General features: G+C 35.3%; 1 protein-coding gene across 1 annotated transcript; it reads left to right on the top strand.

The window, feature by feature from the left end:
* Nucleotides 1–17,275: 17,275 nt before the first annotated feature.
* On the top strand, nt 17,276–22,926 carry LOC137729477 (serine carboxypeptidase-like 7). Its single transcript, XM_068468438.1, has 14 exons — nt 17,276–17,421; nt 18,377–18,525; nt 18,730–18,806; nt 19,078–19,200; nt 19,308–19,410; nt 19,485–19,522; nt 19,611–19,715; nt 20,991–21,077; nt 21,235–21,369; nt 21,466–21,537; nt 21,883–22,007; nt 22,135–22,248; nt 22,347–22,401; nt 22,491–22,926. Exons 1-14 carry the CDS (start codon nt 17,300–17,302, stop codon nt 22,572–22,574), a joined length of 1,389 nt encoding a protein of 462 aa, XP_068324539.1. The 5' UTR covers nt 17,276–17,299; the 3' UTR covers nt 22,575–22,926.
* Nucleotides 22,927–24,273: the final 1,347 nt, after the last annotated feature.

The raw sequence follows: 24,273 nt of genomic DNA, 5'->3' as shown, positions 1-24,273 counted from the left end.
CAACACCATATCTTTTTGAACCCAAGATTTATATGCCTCAGTAATCTCTTTAGTTACTCCAATTTCAGTATCAATCATGAGTTTTGGTGGACAGGGTGACTCATCAGTAAAGAAATCCAAGAAATCATACCCTCTCAAAACTGACCGAAACTGATAATCCCACTTCACAAAATTATCATCTTACAGCTTAACTGTTAGCATTCCCAGCAAATTCTCAATTCTCACTGACTTATCAGACATTTTGATGGCTAAACACTTTCAAGAAAGAACAATATATTCCTAATTTCCACAAATTCTCAGAGACAATAACTCACTGTACTTCACAAATGCAATAAAGCAACAACTTCAACTCAATATGCTTGGCAAATTCACCAACTTTCTGGTTTCGACTATCTGCAATTATCAATTTCAATAAGAACTATATACCCAAACAGTCTTGGCATCAGCTTTTTTTCACAGTACACAATTCACAAACTTCAGTCTTGTCAAACATTCTTGGCATCGGCCTTATCAACTTCAACGAAAAATTTATACTCAAACATTCTTGGCATCGACCTCAATCATATACGTAAAAGAACCCAGATACAAACAACCAAACAAACACCTAAAATCGCCATAATTCTTCACTGATGCAAAAACACAAACACTTGGTGTGCAGAAATAAAGGAGAAAAGTAATCGACCTGATACGCTGTTCAGCAACCCAAGAATCGAAGAAAACCAATCAGCAAATCTGCAAGAACTGCAGCAAATCACCAAAAACTTCAACGAACTTGTCAGCAGAAGAGATAGCACCAAGGATCGTCTGGGCGATTGATACCATCTTAACAAAGTAACCAGAGTTGCAGAGGGAAGAAGAAGAAGGAAGCAATACAGAGAATATTGAAAGATTAGAGAGAAAATTAGAGAGAAGACGAGAGATATTGCATTGATAGAATGATTTCTTGATACAAACATTAAGCCGCAATCAGCCTTTTATGCCTCTCTAGTAGCCTAACAACCCTTCTTACTGTGTAAGCTACTTATAACCATCCTAACTAATGCTCAACAGTAATATTGATGACCTGGCAGATTATGTGGTTACGGAGTCAACAGTAAGCTACTTTTAACTATCCTACTAACGCTCAATCAGTCAACAAAAGAAGCAAAGCAGTTGATGTACATTATTTTTGCACCCATTAGGACCTTGACCAAGGCCATGAATTTTTACATGAGGGGTCTGGAGGATTGTGCCGGAAAGGTGGGTTAGGGTGGTTGCGGTGTGGGTGGTTACACTGCTTCATAAGTTCCACATTTGCCAATGAGCTTCAGTGGCAATTCTTCGAGTTCTAACAACAATGAGGACTTGAGGCAGCTTCTCAGAACAACGTCGTCAAAGAGTAGTAGTGCAGAGAAAGAGAGAGAATAATAAGGTTGCATCAGTAGAGAGTTCAGATGTGTATAGAATACCAATTGTTAGACAACCCACAAACACTGTGAATGGAATGGGGATGAGGAGTTATAGTGTTGGGTTAAGGATGGGAAGAATTGATGAGGAGACGGCTTTTTCTTTTCGAGAATATGAAGTGGATGTGAAGGCTGATTTGTATCCGAGAAGTAGAAGTTATGTTGTACGAGAAGAAATGTTGGTTTTGCTTAGGAAAGAGGCGGTGTGAGTGGAATTGAACCAATGTTCTCTGTAATCCAACCCATTGTTTATTTTTTCTTTCATTGCCAATCGCTATTTGGAAATGAAATTTATGGAGTAAAAGTTAATTTAAATTTTCCTGAACCTGATTATATTAATTTCTTTTGCCATGGTTTTTCTAAAATGGAAGTCAACCGCTAAGAAAAAAGGTTGGACTTTGAGTTGACTCTTTGAAAACATCCAACAAGTCGTTAAGGCTTAAGGCTTAAGCAATAAGCTGGGTTCTCACTCACGTAATCACATCCAACCAAACAGAAAAATAATGCTCACAAACACAAAGGCTTGCATCAATTTTGATGAACTTGCAAAAGATATTGCTCCTTTGGCAAATAAGCCACAGCTCGAAAAAGTCCTCATAACTCTTTGCCAAGCAAACATACACCAAAACCATACGCAAAAAAAAAAAAAAACAAAAAAAGTAACATAGCATATAAAACTAACTCCTCATAAATACGATTCCTTATCCACGGAACACCCACACTTAACTAATATGAAAAATAAGCTTACAAAGCCTAAACTTTACAAGTCAGACCTAACAAAGCCTAAACTTTACAAGTCAGACCTAACACCATTAAGACACACAAGATAAATATTGTATGTACCATCACCTGGAGACCTAAAAATGACAAACGACAAGAAAACATGGCTTTGAATTCCTCAAACTATTGCAACGGCGCCATAACGGAAAGACCGCACCACTCCTTTATGATTTTGGAATCGTTAGGAGAAAACCTACCATGAATCATCCGTAAGGTTTTCTCAAATAATGCGAGTTGTAACAAAACCATGTTATTGTATATGTTATGAAAATTTAATGGACTTATATTATTTATGGACTTGTGATATGTGTTTTAATCATGATAAAACACTTAAAAGGGAAGTGACTACCACACAAACTCAAGAGGATGAGTAGGCTAAAAACTTTACTCATCGTGGCATAAATGCACCCACGATTGATGGAACAGTTATGGCTTTATGCAATAAAATTGTTGCATGGTCTCTCTTCTCGGACACCAGTTCATTTTGATACAATTCCCATCATTTGAAGAACATACTGGAGTCCTAGAGAAGAGAAGAACAAAACCTTCATGTACTATAAGTTTTTGCAGTAAACCTGCTACTGCCACTATTCTAAAAATCCTTGATTAGGCGCTAGGTGGCTGGTTACCACCCCAATTAATGCCTAGGCATTTGAAAATTAAGAAAGGGTACCTAGACATACAGAGGCGCCCTCCTAGACAGCCTAGGCACCCGCCTAGGTTGCAACTCACTTAGACAGAAAATAGATAACTTTCATTTTGCATTTTATTTTTTTCAATAAATTGTAAGAGACTTGTTGAATACTTAAATGAACACACATTATATGGTTGTTTCCCATGTTTTCATTATGTTCCAATAGCTCATAATATACATGCCAATCTATTTTGTAGTTTATGATGAAATTATATATATATATATATATATATATATATATTAAGTATAAATAGACACTTATTTACACGAAATATAATATATTTAATTAAATCCACCTAGTCCACCTAGGCGCTGGCCTAGACCCTACCTAGCTGCCTAGGCACTAGGCCCCAGCCGGCTGCCCGACTAGCACCTAATGTCTTTTAGAACCTTGGCTATTGCAAACCCTAGTTTCATCGGGATCATATCGTTCCTTACTTTCTGATCATTATGGCAAACTCAGCAAGTAAGTGTTATGGGTTCTCATTAGTTTATATTAGTGTAATCACTCCAATCCTTCATATTGACATGTAGTCCAAATATTAGGTTGATTAAATTTCAGTTCCACATATAAAGGTTTACATGTGGTATCAGAGCAGGTACTTAAATTTTGGACTCGTTTGTGATCATATGTTTACTACTGCAATTCTTTTCAGCTGCATAATTTGATGATCTCATCTAGTTTAAGTTATGATTGTAATATACACATTTCCATCATGCTGTGTTCAATTTGTTTTTGTTTTGGGACTTTCCTGACTATTAAATATATAATCATACTTGTCGCGCATTTCTATGGCAACACACTGTCTATCATTAAGAGATATAATGGTATTGTTCAATGATTTCATGAAATATTTGGTAGAAGACCACCAAAGTGGCAAGAATACTATTTTGATTTCATGAGTATTCAATAAAGACGAACAATAAGCAATTTATAAGCACTAACAAGTAAAGTATTTTCCAAATAAACTATTTACTGGGATTATCTATAAGTTGATGTATAGTGAGTTATGAAACCAGAGACATATACATGCTCATTATTGTCCAAAGACATTACTTTATATGTACTTTGGTGTTTATACTTGGCTATCCAAATGTATAAGATTCATACTTTTGATTATATGGACAATCTCTTGCTCAAAAGTGTGATTGGATCCATAGTTTCTGAGTGATATTGAACTTCAATTTTCATTCATTAGTCACAACTTAATGAATCTTTACATACCCTAATGGCAGGTTTTAACATGCCTCAATCTTATGAACATTGAGAAGCTAAATGGCAACAACTTTAAGATCTAGAAGCAACACATTGAAATGCATTTTGGTATGCAGGAATTCAGCATTGCATTCGCTCAAACTCATCCATCAGCGTTAACAAACTCCAGTAGAGTTGCTGAGAAAGAAAATTTTTCCAAGTGGGAAAGGGCTAATCAGATGTCCTTGTTGATCATGCAAAATTCCATGGAAGAGCACATCAGAGGTGGTATTCAAAGTTGTGACTTGGCAAAACAATACATGGCCAAGATTGAAGAAAAGTACAACAGATTTGATAAGGCTCAAACTGGGGCATATCTCTCAGAATTGATCAATGCCAAGTTTGATGGTGTGGGGAGCATTCAAGAGCATCTACTTAAGCTTGTCAATCTGTCTAACAATCTTGTTCATTTGGCCTTGCACTCTCTGCCCAATGATTATGAACAGATCAAGGTGAGTTATAATACTCAGAAGGAAACATGGGATATCAATGAATTGATCTCTATTTGCTGAGGAGAGAATGAAGAAAGTAAGCTTGAGACTATGAATCTGGTGCAGCATGGGAAAGGAAAGGGAAAAGTTTTTGGGACAAGCCAACCTACAACACTTAAGATTGGCAAAGCTGCAACTAAATCAGGTTCTCCTTACCTTGGTTCCAAGAAACAAGCTTCCAATTTTGCTATACCTGTTAAGACTGATCTTACCTCCACTAGCACTGGTCTTAAATTTAATAAAACTAAACTTAAAAAGTGTCATTTATGTGGTTCCACTAAGCATTTGAGAAAGGATTGTGATGGATTTATAGCGTGGCTTATTAAAAAAGGTATTCCAGTCATAAATGTCTTTGTTACAGTAGAATCAAACATGGTTTTTATTCCTTAACATTCATTGTGGTTTGACACTAGTTGTTCTGTGGATATCACTAATTCATTGCAGGGATTTCAAAACATGAAGGACCAAAGTAAGGAGCATTACAATGTCTATGTTGGAAATGGAAACAAAGTCACTAATAAGTCAATTGGTCAAGTCATGTTAAAAATTTCTTCTGGTTATGTTTTAGTGTTGAATAATGTCCTTTATGTACCTTTCATACGAAGGAACTTACTTTTAGCTTCAAACTTTGTAAAGGATGGTTTTTCTTTCATTGGTGATGACAATTGTATTCGATTTTATTTCAAAAATCAGTATGACAATTTGCTTGGTTATGCATCACTCAATGGAGATCTTTGGCAGTTGCAATGTTCTTATTTTCATGAATGTCTCAATGCGGAATCATTAGGTCCTAAGAGATTAGTCACTAATAATGATTCTTCCATGTTATGGCATCAAAGATCAAGACACATCTCAAAGGAAAAAATGATTAGATTAATGAAAATTGAAGTACTACATATTTAAATTTTGATGATTTTGAAACTTGCATTGACTGTTTTAAAGGAAAAACCACTGCATCAATCAAGAAAACTAGTTCCACTCGAAGTCAAAGTCTATTAGAAATCATTCACACCGATGTTTGTGGTCCATTTCCAACAAGGACGATTTGTGGCAACTGATACTTTGTTCTCTTTATAGATGACTACTCTAGGTACACTTATTTGTATTTGATCTCTAAAAAATCTCAAGTGCTCAAATGCTTTAAAATTTATAAACTAGAAGTGGAAAAACAACTAGGGAAACAAATTAAAGTGGTAAGATCAGATAGGGGAGGTGAGTATTTTGGAAGGTATACAGAAATGGGACAACAAAAGAGACACTTTACTTTATTCTTGTAGCAAGAAGGGATTGTAGCACAATATCTACACCAGGAACACCATCTCAAAATGGTGTTACAGAAAGAAGGAATCGCACTCTTAAAGACATGGTCAGAAGCATGCTTTCACAATCACAACTTCCAGAATTCTTGTGGGGAGAAGCCATTAAGACTACTAATTATATTCTCAATAGGGTGCCAAGTAAAGCAGTTGAATCAACACCTTTTGAATTATGGACAAGTAGAAGACCAAGTCTAGCACACTTACACAGTTGAGGATGCAAATGTGAAGCACGATTGTATAATCCAATGGAGAAAAAGTTGGATCTTAGAACTACGAGTTGTTATTTTGTAGGTTATCCTAAGAAATCCAAAGGTTTTAGGTTTTATTGTCCACACTCTCACACAAGATTGGTTGAAACCAATAATGCCAAGTTTGTGGAATACTCTGGTTCATACAATTCTCACTCAAGGAACAGCTATACCTTTGAAGAAATAGAGCAATCGAATGATAATGATGCATCACCTTTGGTTTTGGCCAATAACCGTTCCCTCCAACACTTCATTTTTTTAGCAATCTCAAGAACCAAGTGGTTAGCATATATATCCACCACTGCCATTGCAAACCGCTACACTTGTCCCTATGGTTGAGACTTCAACATTTCAACAACACACTTCAAATCAAAATGGTACAGGCTCTTCCAATCCTACAGAAATTATGCCTTTCACCACTGAATTAAGAAAATCACAGAGAGCAAGAAAACCTGCATTATCGAGTGATTATGTGACCTATCTCAATGAAGTGGAGTATGATATAGGTGATGATGATGACCCTATAACTTTTGTTGAAGCTATGCACTGTTCATAAGCTACATTATGGTATGCTGCAATGGAAGAAGAATTGAACTTCATGGCACAAAATGGTGTTTGGAGTTTGATTGAAGGAACTAGTGACATGAAACCAATTGGGAATAAGTCGGTGTTCAAGACTAAGAGAAACTCCAAGGGCAATATTGAACGGCACAAGGCTTGATTAGTAACTAAGGGGTTTACACAGAGAGAATGGTTGGATTACACATAAACTTTTTCTCCAGGGACTCATTCAGGATTATCATTGCCTTCACAACTCATTTCAACCTTGAGCTGCATCAAATGGATGTGAAGACTGCCTTCTTAAATGGCAGTCTTGATGAAAAAATTTACATGAAATAACCCTAAGGATTCGTTGAAAGGGGGAAGGAAAGTTTTGTAAGCAAGCTTAACAAGTTTATTTATGGACTCAAACAAGCTTCTAGGCAATAGTACAAGAAGTTTGATCAAGTGGTAACCTCATTTGGTTTCAATGAGAATAAAATTGACAACTGCATTTATTTGAAGACAACAAGATCAGGGTTTATCTTCATGGTATTGTATGTTGATGATATACTCTTAGCAAGCTCCAGTGTTCAACTCCTTACCGAAACTAAGAGAATGCTTTCAGCCAATTTCAACATGAAAGACTTAGGTAAGGTTCACTTTGTTTTAGGGATTGAAATTGTGAGAAAGTGATCCAAATGCACCATAGGTCTTTCACATAAGAACTGCATTGACAAAGTACTTAAGAGGTTCAACATGTCCAATTGTAGTAATGGAGATGTCCCTATAGCTAAATGTGATAAACTCTCTTTGGCTTAGTGTCCAGTGACAGACTTTGAAGTAGAAGACATGAAGAACAAACCTTTTGCCTCACTTGTAGGCAGTGTAAGTATGCACAGGTATGCACTAGGCCAGATTTGACTTTTGCATTAAGTGTACTTCGAAGGTTTCAACCAAATTCTGGTTTGGCGCACTAGAATGCAGGTAAGAAAGTCTTGAGATGTTTGAAGAAAACTCAAGAGCATATGCTAGGGTTTCATCATGTGGAGAATTTGGAAGTGGTGTGTTACATTGATGCTGATTTGGGAGGTTGTGTGGATGACAGAATGTCAACCAGTGGTTATGTATTTATCATGTGTGGAGGTGCAATCTCATAGAGAAGCAATAAGCAAACTACACGGGCTGTGTCAACAATAGAATACATTGGTTGTTTTGAAGCAATGAAACAAAGTAATTGGTTGAGAAACTTAATTCATGAAATGCAAATTGTGAAAAGCATTGAAAAACCTTTGAAGATATACTGTGACAATGTAGCAGCAGTCTTTTTTGCCAAGAATAATAGGAGATTAGAGGCTTCAAGATTAATGGATATCAAATATTTGAAGGTACAAGATAAAGTAAGGGAGAAAGTGATCAAGATAGAGCTTCTTGACAATTACAACATGATTGCAAACCCTTTAACAGAGGCTCTACATGGTACAACTTTTCAAAGACATGTCACGAGCATGGGTTTACAAGCATGTCTTGATCATGTTTAAATGTGGGAGTAAGGTATGGTATTTTACTCATAACGATGAATTCATAATTGTGAAGTAATTGTGTTTGGTATAGTTGCAAACATCTCTTACAGTATGCATATTTTGTTGTTTCATGAAACTCATGAAATATTTGGTAATGCAGAACTACTAAAGGATACAGAAATGTATTAAATGAGACCAATCATATGTGGGAGGATAGTTGGTACAATTGAAGCTCCCTACTAAAGTTCCCTGATTCACTACATCAGTGCTAACTTCGATTAGTTTGTAATTCCAGAGTACTTATGTAATGATTGTATACTGTTTTCTTGAATTCAACTAATAAGTTGGTAATTTGATGTTCAACTCATTATGAAATTTGTGAATCTAAGTCAGTGATCACCATGTTTTCTTAACATAATTTGCATATGGTTTTAGTTACACTTATGTAAGAGAATGTAAGGTTTTCTCAAATAATGTGAGTTGTAACAAAACCATGTTATTGTATATGTTACAAAAATTTAATGGACTCATATTATTTATGAACTTGTAATATGTGTTTTAATCATGATAAAACACTTAAAAGGGAAGTAACTACCACACAAACTCAAGAGGATGAGTAGGCTAAAAACTCTACTCATCGTGGCATAACTGCACCCACGATGGATGGAACAGTTATGGCTTTGTGCGATAAAACTGATGCATGGTCTCTCTTCTCAGAGACTAGTTCATTTTGATACAATCCCCATTATTTGTAGAACATACTTAAGTCCCAGAGAAGAAAAGAACAAGGCCTTCATGCACCACAAGTTTTTGTAGTAAACCTGCTACTGCAAACCCTAGTTTCATCGGGATCATATCGTTCCTTACTTTCTGATCATTAGTTTATATCAATGTAATCAATCCAATCCTTCATATTGACATGTAGTCCAAATTTTAGGTTGATTAAATTTCAGTTCCACATATAAAGGTTTATATCATCTCCAACAAACGTTGATGTTTCTTTTCATACTTTCTTGCCAAGCGCACGAACTACCAAATCACCACCTCAAATATGAATAATAATTGTCGCTCTAAGATCTGGAGATGCCACCACAAAGGCTCTTCCCGACAGAGCGAGAAAGCGACCACTACCGAAAACGTGAAGAAGAGAAGAAAGAGAACAATAAGGATTGCCCCCAATTTCAAGACCAAAGGTTGAAGTCGGGGAAACTAAATTTTCTCTTTATATCGGCAAGTGTTTATTTACTTGACCAATTTGTAATATTTTAATAAATCTCATGTGTTCAAATTACATAGTCAATAGCTTAAAGAGAAATAAAAGAATTAAACTTTATAAGGAGTTTCATGGGTTAACACAAATATGACTTGTTTTTTAGAGGTCACTGATGGGTCCACTCATTATCAACATGAAACGTTAAGTCTCCACTTTAACACTTAATCTTAATCTTTTGTGCTTGTTTCGGTATGATTTTCGGCTAGTTTAGTATTGATGTGCTTTTTTAAAAAAATAAATTGTTTCTGTTACGTTGTAAGAATAAAAAGTTGTAAAAATAAAGTAGTTGAATGTTTTCTTAACCATCTAAACGTCTTTCACAATTTTGGTATATTATGTTTTCCTATCGTTGTTTTTCCCACTTGATGAAAGACTAGGATCATTTGTAGACATGTGTTAAGCCATTTGGAAGAGTGTGCTTACTTTTTTGCACTCAAGTTTGAATTCTCCTAAATTAAGTTGTGTAGAATATTTCTTTCTAAATAATAAAGGCTAAGTATGCCTCCAGTTCAGAAAGCAAAAGTTATATAAAGTCATATTTGACTCTAAATATGGTACGTACTCAAGTTATAACCTTTCCAATGCGTACAAAATCGTATTATGGTGGGATTACAAATAAGGGGTTCCAATCTAATTTCAAATGCATACATGAATACGCCTACAAAAAGTTAACAATTGAGTCAACATTATTTACAAAGCAATGCTTGGATACTCAAAGATGAGAAGGAGATCATATTCAAAAAAATATGTGTTTGATTCACAGAATTTTGTGCTTATAATCAGAACGATTCAATAAAAATCATCTCTACAAAAAAAATGAATTGTAACTAATTTTATTAAGTCGATCAACTGTAGCAAATAGATAAACAGTTCATAATGTTTTTACCATTTTTGTCCATCTGTTCTTATACAATTCAATGACTAAAACAACCTTAGTTTTAATTAATTTTTTGCAGACATGATCTTTATAGAGTGATTTATAATATGGATAGTTCTGGTCATAAACATGAAGGTCTCTAAATCAAAAACGAAAAACTTTGAATAGGAGCTCCTACTCATTTTTTTAGTACTCAAGTATTGCATTTGTGAAGTGTGAGCGTTGTTTGGGGTTGGTATTGAGTGATGTGTGACATAATATGAGCTAATCTTGTAGTGACAAGTGTCACCATTTGGTTAACCTAGTTAGTAAGGTAGCTTACTTATTAAGCTACTTAGTATACTATAAGTACTAGATAAGGACCATTCTGTAATAACTGTCTTTGTCTTAATACAAAAGCTACATTGCATTTCTCTCTCTCAATTTATATTTTCTTCTTCGAGCTTTTGCATTTCTGGGTTGTTGTCATGGTATCAATGTAGGTTGGCCCACGTGTGAAGCCCAATGGCCACACGTGCTCCATGTCACCCAATTCGTGTTGTCCACTTGTTTGAATTGAAAATTTGCCACACGTGAGGGGGCGTGTGAGAATGTGAAGGTAAAAGAATCCTACATTGGTGAAAGGTAAAACTTTACATGGGCTTATAAGTAAGCTAAGCTATTCCTTATAGTTCTAATTGATCTTGAGTTTTTTTCAACGGAAGGTTAATGGAGGCAGGAAATTGTGGATGCTGGTTAACTTTCTTCGTCAACAAGAAGTATGATTCTCTATGGTTCTCGACTCGAATCAGGTTTTTGCAATTTTTCTAATTTTAGTGACTTATCAAATACTTTTGCTTTTTATTTGGTAGATTGATTGAAATCTTGATGAATTGAAGGCACGAAGCCATTATTGTATGAATCTTGATGTTCGATTTGATGAAATTCTTGAAATCTTGGAAAAAAATTTTGAAGCACAAAGCTCATATTTCTCAATCTTGAATGATGAATTTGGTTGATATGCATCTATGTTTGGAGCATAAAGCTCAGTTGTTTGCTTAAGATTTGTGATTTAGTTGAAGAATATCTTTGAGCATGAAGCTCGTTTTTCAAAATTTGATTGGAAATTTGATCTTAATATATTAGGGCACAAAGCCTATATTCTGTCAATTCATGAAATTAGTGAGATTTAAGCACAAAGCTCCTGAATTGTGAATCTATTTGTTTGAAGTTTACAATACATCCTCAGTGAGATTAAAGGCTTATTAGGCATGCTTACTATGTGGTTACAAGTTAACAACTTTGCAAAATCACCGTTTTAGTTTCGATTTGTGTTGGAAGGATATGATCTCTTTGATTACTTTGATGGTACCAATGTTGTATCCCCAACAATGTTATCTCTTTGGATGAGGGGATTAATAAAGAACTCACTACATCTTATCGTGAATGGGTTAAAACAGATAAAGCTCTACTGAGCTTAATTATTGCAATTCTTGGAGATGAAGCTATTGAGTATGTAGTGGGTAGCAGACTGTTTATGAAGCATGGGTTAATCTCATTGATAGATATGCTACAGTTTCAAAAGCAAGAATCAATCATCTTAAAATTGAATTGCATACAATCAAGAAAGGTGCTGAGTCTATTGAGAAGTATTTGTTAAGGCTTAAAAGTTTGAAGGATTAATTGTTGGCTGTAGGGGAAACTGTTCCAGAAAATGACTTAATTGTGGCAGCTTTAGCTAGATTGCCTTTTGTGTATAGTGTGATCAAGACTGTTATTGTGGCTAGGGAATCATCCATCACTCTCAAAGAGTTTCGTGCACAATTACTGAGTACAAAGAAAACTACAAAAGAGTCTCAAAGTTCAATGCAAGTAGAGTTTCGTGCACAATTACTAAGTACAGAGAAAACTACAAAAGAGTCTCAAAGTTCAATGCAAGTGTCAATGGCTAGAATATTTTGTCAAGGAGAATCTTCTCAGAATGGTGCTAAGAGACAATTATATCAATGAGAGTCATCTAATGCTAGATCTCAACGTGGTTTTCAATCATCTAATGGTTTTGGCTTGGTGGGACAATCTCAGAGATCTAATAGCACTGGACCTACTGGAAGTCACTTTTCTCAAGGCAATATGCCACAACAATTTTCTTCACATAGAAACAATGGTGGCTTCAATGGTTAAAAGTAAAATTCTAGACCTTGATACAATGGAGGAAATGATAGAAACAGAGGTAATGATGTTTTTCTGGTAGTAATCAGTTTTAGTCTAATGGTGGTTCAAGCTGGAGTAACTAGAATGGTAACAATGGGCAGAAGTTTGGAATCATCCATGAATGTCAAATTTGCAATAAACGAAGACATATAACTCCTATCTATTACTATAGGAATGAGCAATAGCCAATGAATATATCTGGTATTCTTTGAGTGCCAAATTTGTCAGAAAATAGGACATGTGGTACTTAGTTGTTTTCCTCGCAACAATTATGCTTATTAGGGAACACCTTCACCACCAACCTTAATTGCCATGACTGCTCAACCTACACATGATTTCAATCCCAATCAAGATTGGATCATGGATACTGGGCTACTCACTATATGACAAGAGAAACCAATGATCGTAATATGATTACACCATTTGATGGAAACCAATCACGGTTGGAAATGGAGAATGTCTACTAGTGAAGAATTCTAGTTCATCTTCTCTTAAAACTCATTCTAAACCTTTATATCTTGCCACTGTTTTACATGTTCCATCTCTTATTGCAAGTTTATTATCTATATATACTTTGTGCAAAAATAATAAGGTTTATGTAATTCTTGATGAATGGGGTTTTTAGGTGTAGGACAAGCCAACAAAGGCAATCTTAATGAGAGGAAAGAGTAATGGAGGCTTGTACTAAATTCCAAAGAGTCTTTTCTTTAAGAATAATCAGCAAGCAGTTTTAGTCAGTTCCAAAGGCATTTTTGGGTCAAGTTGTGAAAGCTTCTCTGTGGCCACATAGACTAGGACATCCTACAAATGATGTATTACATATTATGCTTTCTCATACTTAAATCTTGTATAAATCAGATATGGATAAACATGTGTGTACTTGCTGGGAAAATGACAAGTATTTTCTTCTAGTTCTCATGTCTTTGTAAAACCTTTTGAAAGAATAAGTAATGATGTATGGGGGCTTTCTCCAGTTGTATTAGTTGAAGGATATAAATACTATGTGACTTTTGTTGATCACTATACCATATTTACTTGGTTCTTTTCTTTGGTGTATAAACCTCAAGTATTTTTTATCTTTGAAAAGTTCTGTGCATTTACTCAGAATCACTTCAATATTACAATTCAATATTTCCCGTCTGATGGTGGCAGAGAAAATACTAGTTTGGTATTTAAGAAGTTTTTGGAGTTAAAAGGAATTGTTCATTTGGTGTCATGCCTTCATACACATCAACAAAATGAAATTGCTGAGAGAAAACATCGACATATTATTGAGATTGCCATTACACTTTTGTCTACATCATCTCTGCCTCATTTTGGGCTCATTCTTGTTCTCATGCTATATTTATTATCAATAGAATGTCATGTAAGGCTTTGGCAATGCAGTCTCCATTTTACAAGTTATTTGGCCATTATCCTGTGTTGAGTTCTTGGAAGATTTTTGGTACAGCAGTATATCCATTTTTGAGGTCTTTTAATAAGAATAAATTGGAAGCTAGAACAAATCAATGTGTGTTCTTGGGATCTATTTTAAGTTATAGAGGGAAGGTTTGTTATCACAGGGCTAAAAAAAGGTCGTTTATCTATAGGCATGTGATTCATGATGAGAAAGTTTTTCCTTTTCATAGTCTTGTAACTACACAATATTTCCAAAACAGTGCTCATACCAATATTAGACATCCTATACTTGTTCCAATTATGTTTCCAGTTCATTCAAGGGGTTTATCTCGGTCAACAAATGTTGGTTCTACACAACAGTTATCTTAATCTGGTTCTTCTATGCATAGTTCTTCACATTCACAGGCTCAAGATTCTTCTTAGGTGGTTTCAAGTCCTTTGGTTTCTTATTCAAGTGATTCTTCTCAACTATAGGCCTCTCCCCAAGTTACAACTCATTTTTCCTCTCCTGCATCAAATGCCATGTTGCCTGTCCACAACCCTGCTCAATTGGAAGTACATATTTCTCTGGAATTAATAGCTCTACTTCTCTAGTTAGTCATAGTTAAGATCATGATTCTGTTTTATCTACCTCTACTTATCCAATGCATACTAGACTTAAAACTGTGCAATCACTAGAAGGGATTATAAACCTTTTCCTGCAATTAAGCATGAGTTTGAAAATTCTGATTTTTCATCTCATATTCATGTTCCTTGTATTGGTTTCACTACAGTTCTGAATATTGTTGAGCATATTGAACCATCTTTATTTAAACATGATGTTGCTATTCTTGAATTGAGAGATGCCGCGATTGAGGAATTCTTAGCACTTCAAAAGCAAGAAACTTGGGATGTAGTTCCTGTACCCTCTGATAAAAATATAATTGGAAGTAAATGGGTGTATAAAATTAAGAAGGATCAAGAAGGGAAGTTATCTAGCTATAAAGTTAGACTTGTGGCACAAGGTTTCAGACAAGAACATAGCTTGGATTATGAAGAGACCTTTAGTCTAGTTGTAAGACACAATACTGTGAGGATTGTTTTAGCACTTGCAAGCTGCTAATAAGTGGTCTCTTAGACAATTAGATGTGAAGAATGCCTTTCTTCATGGAGATCTATAGGATGAAGTGTTTATGAAGCAACCTTAGGGTTTTCAGGATCCTCATCATCTAGATTATGTTTGTAAATTGGTCAAGTCTTTGTATGGACTAAAGTAGGCACCTAAAGCCTGGAATTCTAAGTTCACATCATACTTGCCAACTTTGGGATTCATTGTCTGAGATTCTAATACTAGTCTCTTTGTCAAATCCATGAATGGACATGCATATATTATGTTGTTGTATGTTGATGATATTATCATCACTGGATCTAATTCAACATTACTTCAACAAGTCATTGATGAATTAGGAGCAGTGTTTGATATGAAGGACATGGGCAAGCTCACATTTTTCTTAGGGTTACAAATTACTTACAGAGACAATGGTGATTTGTTTATTTCCTAGTCCAATTGGGCATGGATTTGATTAGGAAGGCTAGTATGACTTCCTGCAAAGCTTCACCGACACCATGTAAACCTCATACACAGTTACTTAAAGATGAAGACACAACTTTGACTGATCCCACAATATTTCGAAGTTTGGTAGGGGCTTTACAGTATATCACATTTACTAGATCTGACATAGCTTTTGCTGTCAATTCTTCTTGTCAATTTATGTCTTATACTACAGATGCTCATTTCTTTTTTTTCAAGAGGATTATCAGATATCTTCAAGGCACTGAGGATTATGGGCTTACATATTCCTATGCTCTTAATCTTGATCTCATGACTTATAGTGATGCGGACTGGGCCTCTGGTATCAATACTAGAAGGTCTGCCACCAGTTATGTTGTTTTTCTTGGTCAGAACCCAGTTTCTTGGCAATCTAAAAAGTAGGCAAGTGTGTGTAGAAGTTGTATAGAAGCAGAGTACAAGGCTTTGACCAATACTGTAGCTGATGTTGCCTAGATTCAATTAATTCTCAAAGATTTGAAGGTGTGTTTGCCAAATCCTCCACTCTTACATTGTGATAACATTTCAACTCTTGCACTGTGTTCAAATCCAGTGTTACATACGAAGATAAAGCATTTGGACACAGGCTTTCAATTTGTGCGAGAAAGAGTGCAACAGGGAGATTTGCAGGTTAAGTATGTTTACACTTCTGATCAAGTTGCATATATATTTACAAAGGGTCTTCATGGTCCAATCTTCTTGCAGCATTGTTCAAACCTCAAATTAGGTTTCCCTAGTTGAGTTTGCTAGGGAGTTTTGAGTGAGCTTTTTTGTTCAATGTATCAATCTCAAACTGGAGTTCCTAGTTTGGTTTGAGGCGGAGTATTGAGTGAAGTGTGATATAATCTGGGATAATCTTGTAGTGACAAGTGTCACCATCTAGTTGACTTAGTTAGTTAGGATCACCTACTTATTAAGCTACTTAGTATACTGTAAATACTAGATAAGGACCATTCCATGATAACTGTCTTTGTCTTAATACAAAAGATACATTGCATTTCTCTCTCTCTCTCAGCTTATATTTTATTCTTCAAGCTTGTGCGTTTCTGGGTTGTTATGAGTTGGGGCTCACATGCTTAATTCGGTCGTCGATCACTGCACGCAGCACCGACAATATTTTCACCAATCATTTGTCTCAAAAGGCCTTCATTTTGCCACGTAACTTGTATTTTTGAGAGAAAAGTTTGGTGACATAAATGTGGTGGTTGGAAGTTGGCACCAGATTAAGGTGCATTGCAGATCTCTATGAATACGTGGTACGAAGAACTTTTGCTAGATAGTAGAATTATTATTATTTTTTTTATTTATAATTTTTATCATCGATCACGTAGATTTGGGAATCACTTCATTCAAATGGACCCCAACAAACCATAACATTAATTTAGAATGACGAAAAAGAAAACGGAAACCACTCATGAGCATTACAATTCTACCTAGATCGAGCTAACGGTAGAGTGAGTAATATATGGAAGGGACAACAGTACGTAGATGGGAAGGGATAAGTGGAAAGGATAACAGGCCACTTACTACGGGGTCCTTATCTCATGAATAGTTTGACCAAACTGATTAAATTTTATCGGACCCCAACTGCAGACTACAATCCCTTCATATATATGTAGTTTCAAGTGCTTCTTCTGAGTAGTTCTTCTCCTGATTCTCCTTTTTCGTATAATCCACCATGTTTCTGCAAGTGCTTCTCCTTTTCCTCCTTTTTCACATTTATGTTGCTGCATCAAGTTGGTCCATCATCAACTCCCTACCGGGCTTTTCCGGTGATCTACCCTTCAAACTTGAAACTGGGTTGGTATATATTTTTTTATTTATTTATAAACTTGTCATCTTCTATTTTTTATAAGTGCACTTATATTCATTCTTTTGAGTACATGTGAAACGATCGAGTTCGGGCCATAACCTTTGAAGTTTGAACCAAGTTTCGACTGAAACTTTTAGAAATCACCATTTAAAGATTATCTCAGCAAACAAACAAACAAAAATAAAATAAAATAAAATAATAAAAAATGAACATTCTCACATATTGAAAATGAATGGTTTGATTATAACATTTTAGACAAATAGGTTCACTCACGAAGTGGACACAAGTATTGTCCCTAAAATATATGAATAATGCTAGGGAGACTAAATCTGCAAACTAAATAATGTGTCACAAATATGAATAAACATGTTTATCAACTTTTAAGTAATAAACCAATCATCAACTTCTATGTCCTTTAGTTTTCAAAACTTAGTCTCCAAATTTAGTCTCACTCAGTTAGACCAACATTGTTATTAATTAACACTTGAAAATTATAATCATGCATTCCTTCCTCCCTTATAGCCACAGATTAGAGATTAGTGTATGATAACTTTTCAGTATACTAATACTGTTGAAATTAAAACTTTGCAGTGTACCAAAACTGTTTTATTTGGTAAACTTGAACTATTTTGTGAAGTTTAATCTGGTGCCAGATGTATATGGCTGCGATGAATGGGTTTTGACTTAGAAACCAGCAGATAGATTTGAATGATCACTAGAAACAAAATACTCTCTTTCCTGCACTCTGTTTTCTGCAGCAAAACTGCTCATATTTGCTATATACATATACATATATATATATATATATATATAATATATATGTTCCTTCATCTTTTGTAATATAATCTATGTGTTTAGTTGATTAAACTAATATAGCTCCATTAGTTATATTGCAATATATATACATCAGAAATATCACATTATGTCTTTAATTATATGAAGGTACGTCGGAGTGGGCGACGATGATGATGTGCAATTATTTTATTACTTTATTGAGTCTGAGAGGAGTCCCGAGAACGATCCTCTTGTGCTTTGGCTCACCGGAGGTCCCGCGTGTTCTGGTTTTCATACCCTTGTATACGTAAATATCGGTACGTACATATTTCTGTTTCAGTACTGTTATGTATATATCCTTTTACTGATAAGTAACCCTACCCCTTAAAAGGCTTGCCCGAATATTTGTGACTGGGTCATTCACCAAAATAAGTAGCTCTATACGCGATAAGTACATAATAGTTTCGTATAGTTAATTCTTACAAACAGGTTTAAGGTATGTACTTGTAATTTTGCTGTAGGTCCACTTTCATTTGACTACGCACATTCCATTGGCAACAAGCCAAAATTGAAGTTGAACCCATACTCATGGACAAAGGTGCGAAACTTCGATTGCCTTGTGCCTGTTTGGGATTTTATGTTTGATAAAATAGCTAATCTTTACCATCTTGTGTGAATCTCTTTCTTAAAAGATCACGTCTTTAATTTTCTTATATAACCCTTATGTACAACAAACATTATTTACAAAATAAGGATAAGACAATTATTTATACTAATTTGAAATTGAAATAAAAATAAATTTCTTCAATATTTTTCTCCCACCTCCCTCTCCCTTTCATATATTTCTTATATAACTCCAAAAATTTCAGGTTGCCAACATAATATTTATAGATGCACCTGTGGGCACAGGATTTTCATATGCAACAACTTGGAAAGGATACAATACAAGTGACACGTCCCATGCCGCACAGACATATCAGTTTCTTAGAAAGGTTGGAGAATTCACTAAAGGGGTTATTTTAGGCTTTTGGTAAATGAATTGTTGGGCTTAAACCCTAGTAATTAACTGTTGATTTTTCTTTTCACTGTTGTGGAGCAGTGGCTTGTAGATCACCCCAAGTTCCTCAACAATCCACTCTATATTGGTGGAGAGTCTTATTCAGGCATAGTCCTTCCTGTTGTTGTTCAAGAAATAGCCGATGGTAATTAATCCTCTTGCATTTTATTACGTTCGGACTAATTTGTTTTAATTTGTTTTCTATTAATTCTTCTGCAGGTAATGAAAAAGGAGTTGCGCCAGCAATGAATCTTAAAGTACATTTTTTGCCATTGAATTTTTAGTCATTTCGGTTCCTTTCTACTTAAATAATTTCTAGTCATCAATGACGTCTCGGATTCTCAGGGGTATGTGCTTGGCAACCCGGCGATACATTCAGCACACAGATATAGTAATTATGTTGTACCCCTTTCTCACTTAAAAGCACTAATATCAGATGAACTATACCAGGTGAATATATACCCTTTGCTTTGTTTGCTTGCATGCATGTACCTGATGTAAGAATATTTTTGTGCTTACTAAAGTATGGCCGGCCAGTATTACGTAACAGAGAATGCTAGCTATCTTTCTAGTTTGTATTTTTTTTTTTTTTTTTTTTTGGGTGGCCCTTCTACTCATCTTTTGACTCGTGAACTCTACTCTTTCATCTAGAACTCAATGTTTTGAAATTACTAATTAAATGATAAGAACTAGGTCCCACCACCTATCTCTCTATGCATTCACTTCTTCACTAACCTTATGCTCTACCAAGTCCTCTCGGAGTAGAGATTTTCCAATGTAACCGTCACACAGGGTGGTACATCACGTGTCGCTATATAAATGGTGAGATATGTGTATTAAAAAATTAATAACTTAAAAATAAAATTTCCCACCACTTACATAAAAACACGTGTACCACCCGCGTTTGCGTCACAACTAAAAATTTCTCCTCTCAGAGTAGCCGCCACCACATGTTAAAATGTGAGTGAGAAAGGTACAAAGAATAAGCTAAATAGAGAAGGTAGCTAGTATTTGTTCGTATATAATACGCACATGTTTCAGTGGGTTGTCCATATTTAAGTTACTATTATGGAGTCATGGATAAAAACTATTAGACAATTAACTCTTGAAGTTATTATATGTATGAAGAAGGTTTGCTTTTCAGGATGAGGCATAATGTGAATATTTGTTTTTCATGGCTTCATCACCTAAAAGTATTATGATTTCTGTATGAATAGAACTCTTGAACATGTGCATGCTTCTTTGAGGGTTTTTTTATTTTTATTTTTCTTTTATAACGATATTTGGGAAGTAGAGAGTAGAACTGAAATTGTGACTTCTGTTTGACAAAAAAAAAATAAAAATAAAAAATTGTGACTTTTGGTGCAAATATGAATGCTTTTAAATAATTGAACTACAAAGTCTGTACATGTACTCTTTGCAGTTCATTTTATGCGTGACAAAAATTTTTGGGAGATGATTGTCTAATAAGATCGTCAAAAGCTTTTTTGATTAAGTTATACGCATATATTAGAATGTGAGCATCCAACGCTATCCAAATTGACAGTATAGGTGGGAGAACCCAAAATTATTTGACTCATGTTTCAATGTAACAAAATATTCAACAATACATCTCTATATGTAATGCTCTTGCACGAGGGCGCACACACACATATATCCAAACTAATTTTTTGCTAATGAGATATTATTGTCTCTCTTATGGTGGTCATTGTTAAACTTTCGTAGTCAACTAAAACAAACTGCAAGGGAGAGTATATCGATGTGGATCCAGACAATGACTCATGCCTGGAAGACTTGGACCTTATCAAGGAGGTGTGTACAGAATGGTCCTAGTGAGGTTCAATCCTGATCAATTTCCTATTTCTTTAATAACTACCTATCTAACTCACTAAAAACTATCACTTTACCCTTGTATGAGTAATATTGTGAGATATATCAAGAGGTACTGGCTTTACATTTGAATCAACAGTGTGTCAAAGACATAAACGACGTGAATATATTGGAACCAAAATGTATTGATTCATCCCCAACCCCGAACCATCTCAGTAATGACTCTGTAAAACTTCTCCTTCCTTTTTCTCAACTTCCAAGGCAATGGTGCCGGGTGAGCTGCCCTCTATATATTTCTGCACGCACACATGCATTAGTCAATGTAAACTTTTTATTAACTCAGCATGTATCTACATTGCTTTTCATGCAGAAAGACAACTATATCTTCTCTGATATTTGGGCAAATGATAAAGCGGTTCAGAATGCTCTCCACATTCGGGAGGTAATTATTTAGTTATATTCTAATGTTACCAAAAAGAAAAACATAGTAAAATTTAATTAGAAATAATACGATACAAAATCCCGTTTGATAACAATTTCATTTTTAGTTTTAGTTTGTGTTAGAAATAGAGGGGAATACATGGCAGAAATGAGGGATATAGAAGAGCGAGGAAGGATGGAAGATAGTGAAAAGAAATGTATAAGCAAATGTGCACAAATTTAAAACTAAAAACCTAAAACTATATGTTTTCAATTTGCATAATTTGTTTTAAAACTAACCACGAAATAGTCATCATAGGTGACATAATTTTCTGATCAAACTGAGTTTTTGAAATGACAATATCAGGGGAGTATTGAGGAATGGGCGAGATGCAATACGAGCTTACAAACTTCATTTATACATGATATTGCCTCTAGTCTTATTTATCTTGAAAACCTCATAAAACAAGGCTACAGAGTTCTGGTTTACAGGTAATGTGGTATACTCTTACATCAATTGTGTCTTATACTCAAGCTTACAAAAGTTTTAAACAAGAAGCGCTTATTTGTTCGTTAATTCCTTATCCTTGGACAAAATCTTGGGCTGAAAAATCGACAGTGGAGACCAGGACATGAATGTTCCTTATATGGCTACAATTGCTTGGATAGAATCTCTGAACTTGACGGTTGCTAGTCACTGGAAACCATGGCTCGTCAATGGACAAGTTGCAGGGTTGATTTCTAATTCATTTTCTTGTATTTAAGTTCAATCTAGCAAGAAAATTAATTTGCAATTTTCTCAAGCTACACTATGTAAAAATTCTTCCCCAGATACCGAGTGCAGTACACACATGAAAGCTACCAGTTGACACACACAACTATAAAGGCAAGAATTAAAAAAACCATCGTTAACTTTGTTTTTATATACAACAGTTTGTTTGAGCAAAAGCTAAAATAAAATTTCTCTTCGAGCAGGGAGGAGGCCACGCAGCTCCGGAGTACAAACCTGAAGAATGTCTTGCTATGGTTAGCAGGTGGTTCGCGTACTATCCTCTCTAGTCAGTAATTTGGGATTACCAGTCAATCTATTGAAAGATTAAAATTGGACTTATCTTTTTTTTCCATAGCAACATTTTCATCCCATGTTGTACCTGCAAAAGTTCATTAATCAATGTTGTACTAGTGCATCCTCCTTATCGATATATACTGGCAATTTAAGTAGTACCCAATGCCAAGGTGTTTCATGTATACAGTCACTGCTGTCCTCTAGCTCTTTCGTGAGAGTTCTCTCTCCTTTGTGTGAGTTTCCCAGTTCCATCCATTTCATAGCTGCGGGCTCAAATTCTGTAGCAATGTAATGCTTTCTCCCCAAATTGATGATTTTGGTAATAAGTAGCATTTTTATGATGAACCCTCCATTTGTTTGATGCATAAGCTTGCATCCAAGTTCGAAGGGATCTATACTGATGAGAGGCCCTAGCTATGGCTAGGATTGGTGGCAGTACTCTTCTCCTCCTCTCTCCATTTTCCTTTCACTTCCTTCTCCTTCTCCTTCAGCTTCTGTTTCTGTTCGTAGCCCCTTCTTGCCCTTTTTCCATTTCCCTCTTCCTTTCACATTTTAACCCTGTTTTCCCTGTTTCATTTCGTTTCCCCCTTCATTTCACTTTCCATCCCAATCGGCTCCATCCTTCATCGACTCCAAAATCTGGTTAGGCTCCTACTTAATTTCACCGCGATTAATCGGGGTCTCACCTGGAAGGTGTCTTGAGCTCTGGTTCGGGTCTTCACAACACCTCCTTCGTTGGGTTTGCCTTTGACGGCACTATTGCTAGTGGGCTGCTTCTTCCCACTGGCTTCCTTCGATTTGTGGCGGCTACCGTTGTGGTGCTCACTAGCGGTGTTTGAGGCTCTGTTCTGGGGTTATGCGTTCGCTCTGTTTTCATCTAGTTTTGGGGCTCTTTTCAGCTTGATTTCGGGTGTGTGCTGGGACGTTGGTTCAGTTGGTAGGCAAGCGGATTTCCAACGGCGACGATGTAGAAAGCTGTTAGGGTTTGCTTCGTTGTTTTGTATGTTTTTGGCTCTTGGTCACAATGGAGGTCTATTCATTTGTTTGTGTGTTTGTTGTAGTGAGGCCTCTTCTTATGTAATTATGTTGTGTCGATAAGAGTAAATTGTAGTTATGGTCCCTGAATTTTAACTCAATTGGAGCAACGGTTTCTCAACTACAAATCCATTATCATTGGTCCCTCAACCTTAATTCAACTAGAGAAATGCTCCCTTAACTTTAACCCAATTGTAGCAATGGTCCTTCCTACATAACTTGTTTTGACAAAAATTTTAATGTAGTTGACGAAAATGACTATAATTACACACTTTGACGAGCTGAGAGACCCTAATTATATAAATGGTTATTCCAACATAACTTATTTTAACAAAATTATGACAAAATTGATGAATAGGACTATAGCTACACATTTTGATAAGTTGAGAAATCAATGATAATGAATTTTTAATTGATGGACCATTACTCTAATTTAATTAAAATTGAAGAACAATTGTTACAATTTACTCTGTTAGTAATAAAGCAACGGTCCCTCAACTAAAAATCCATTACTATTGTAAATTGTTACAATTTACTCTGTTAGTAATTTCAATTAAAATTGAAGAACAATTGTTACAATTTACTCTAATTGTTTTCAATTAGAGCAACGGTCCCTCAACTAAAAATCCATTACTATTGGTCCCTCAATCTTAATTC

Source organism: Pyrus communis, chromosome 3 (assembly GCF_963583255.1).
Source record: "Pyrus communis chromosome 3, drPyrComm1.1, whole genome shotgun sequence".
Taxonomy (NCBI): Eukaryota; Viridiplantae; Streptophyta; class Magnoliopsida; order Rosales; family Rosaceae; genus Pyrus; species Pyrus communis.
This window is presented reverse-complemented; position numbering and strand designations above follow the sequence as displayed.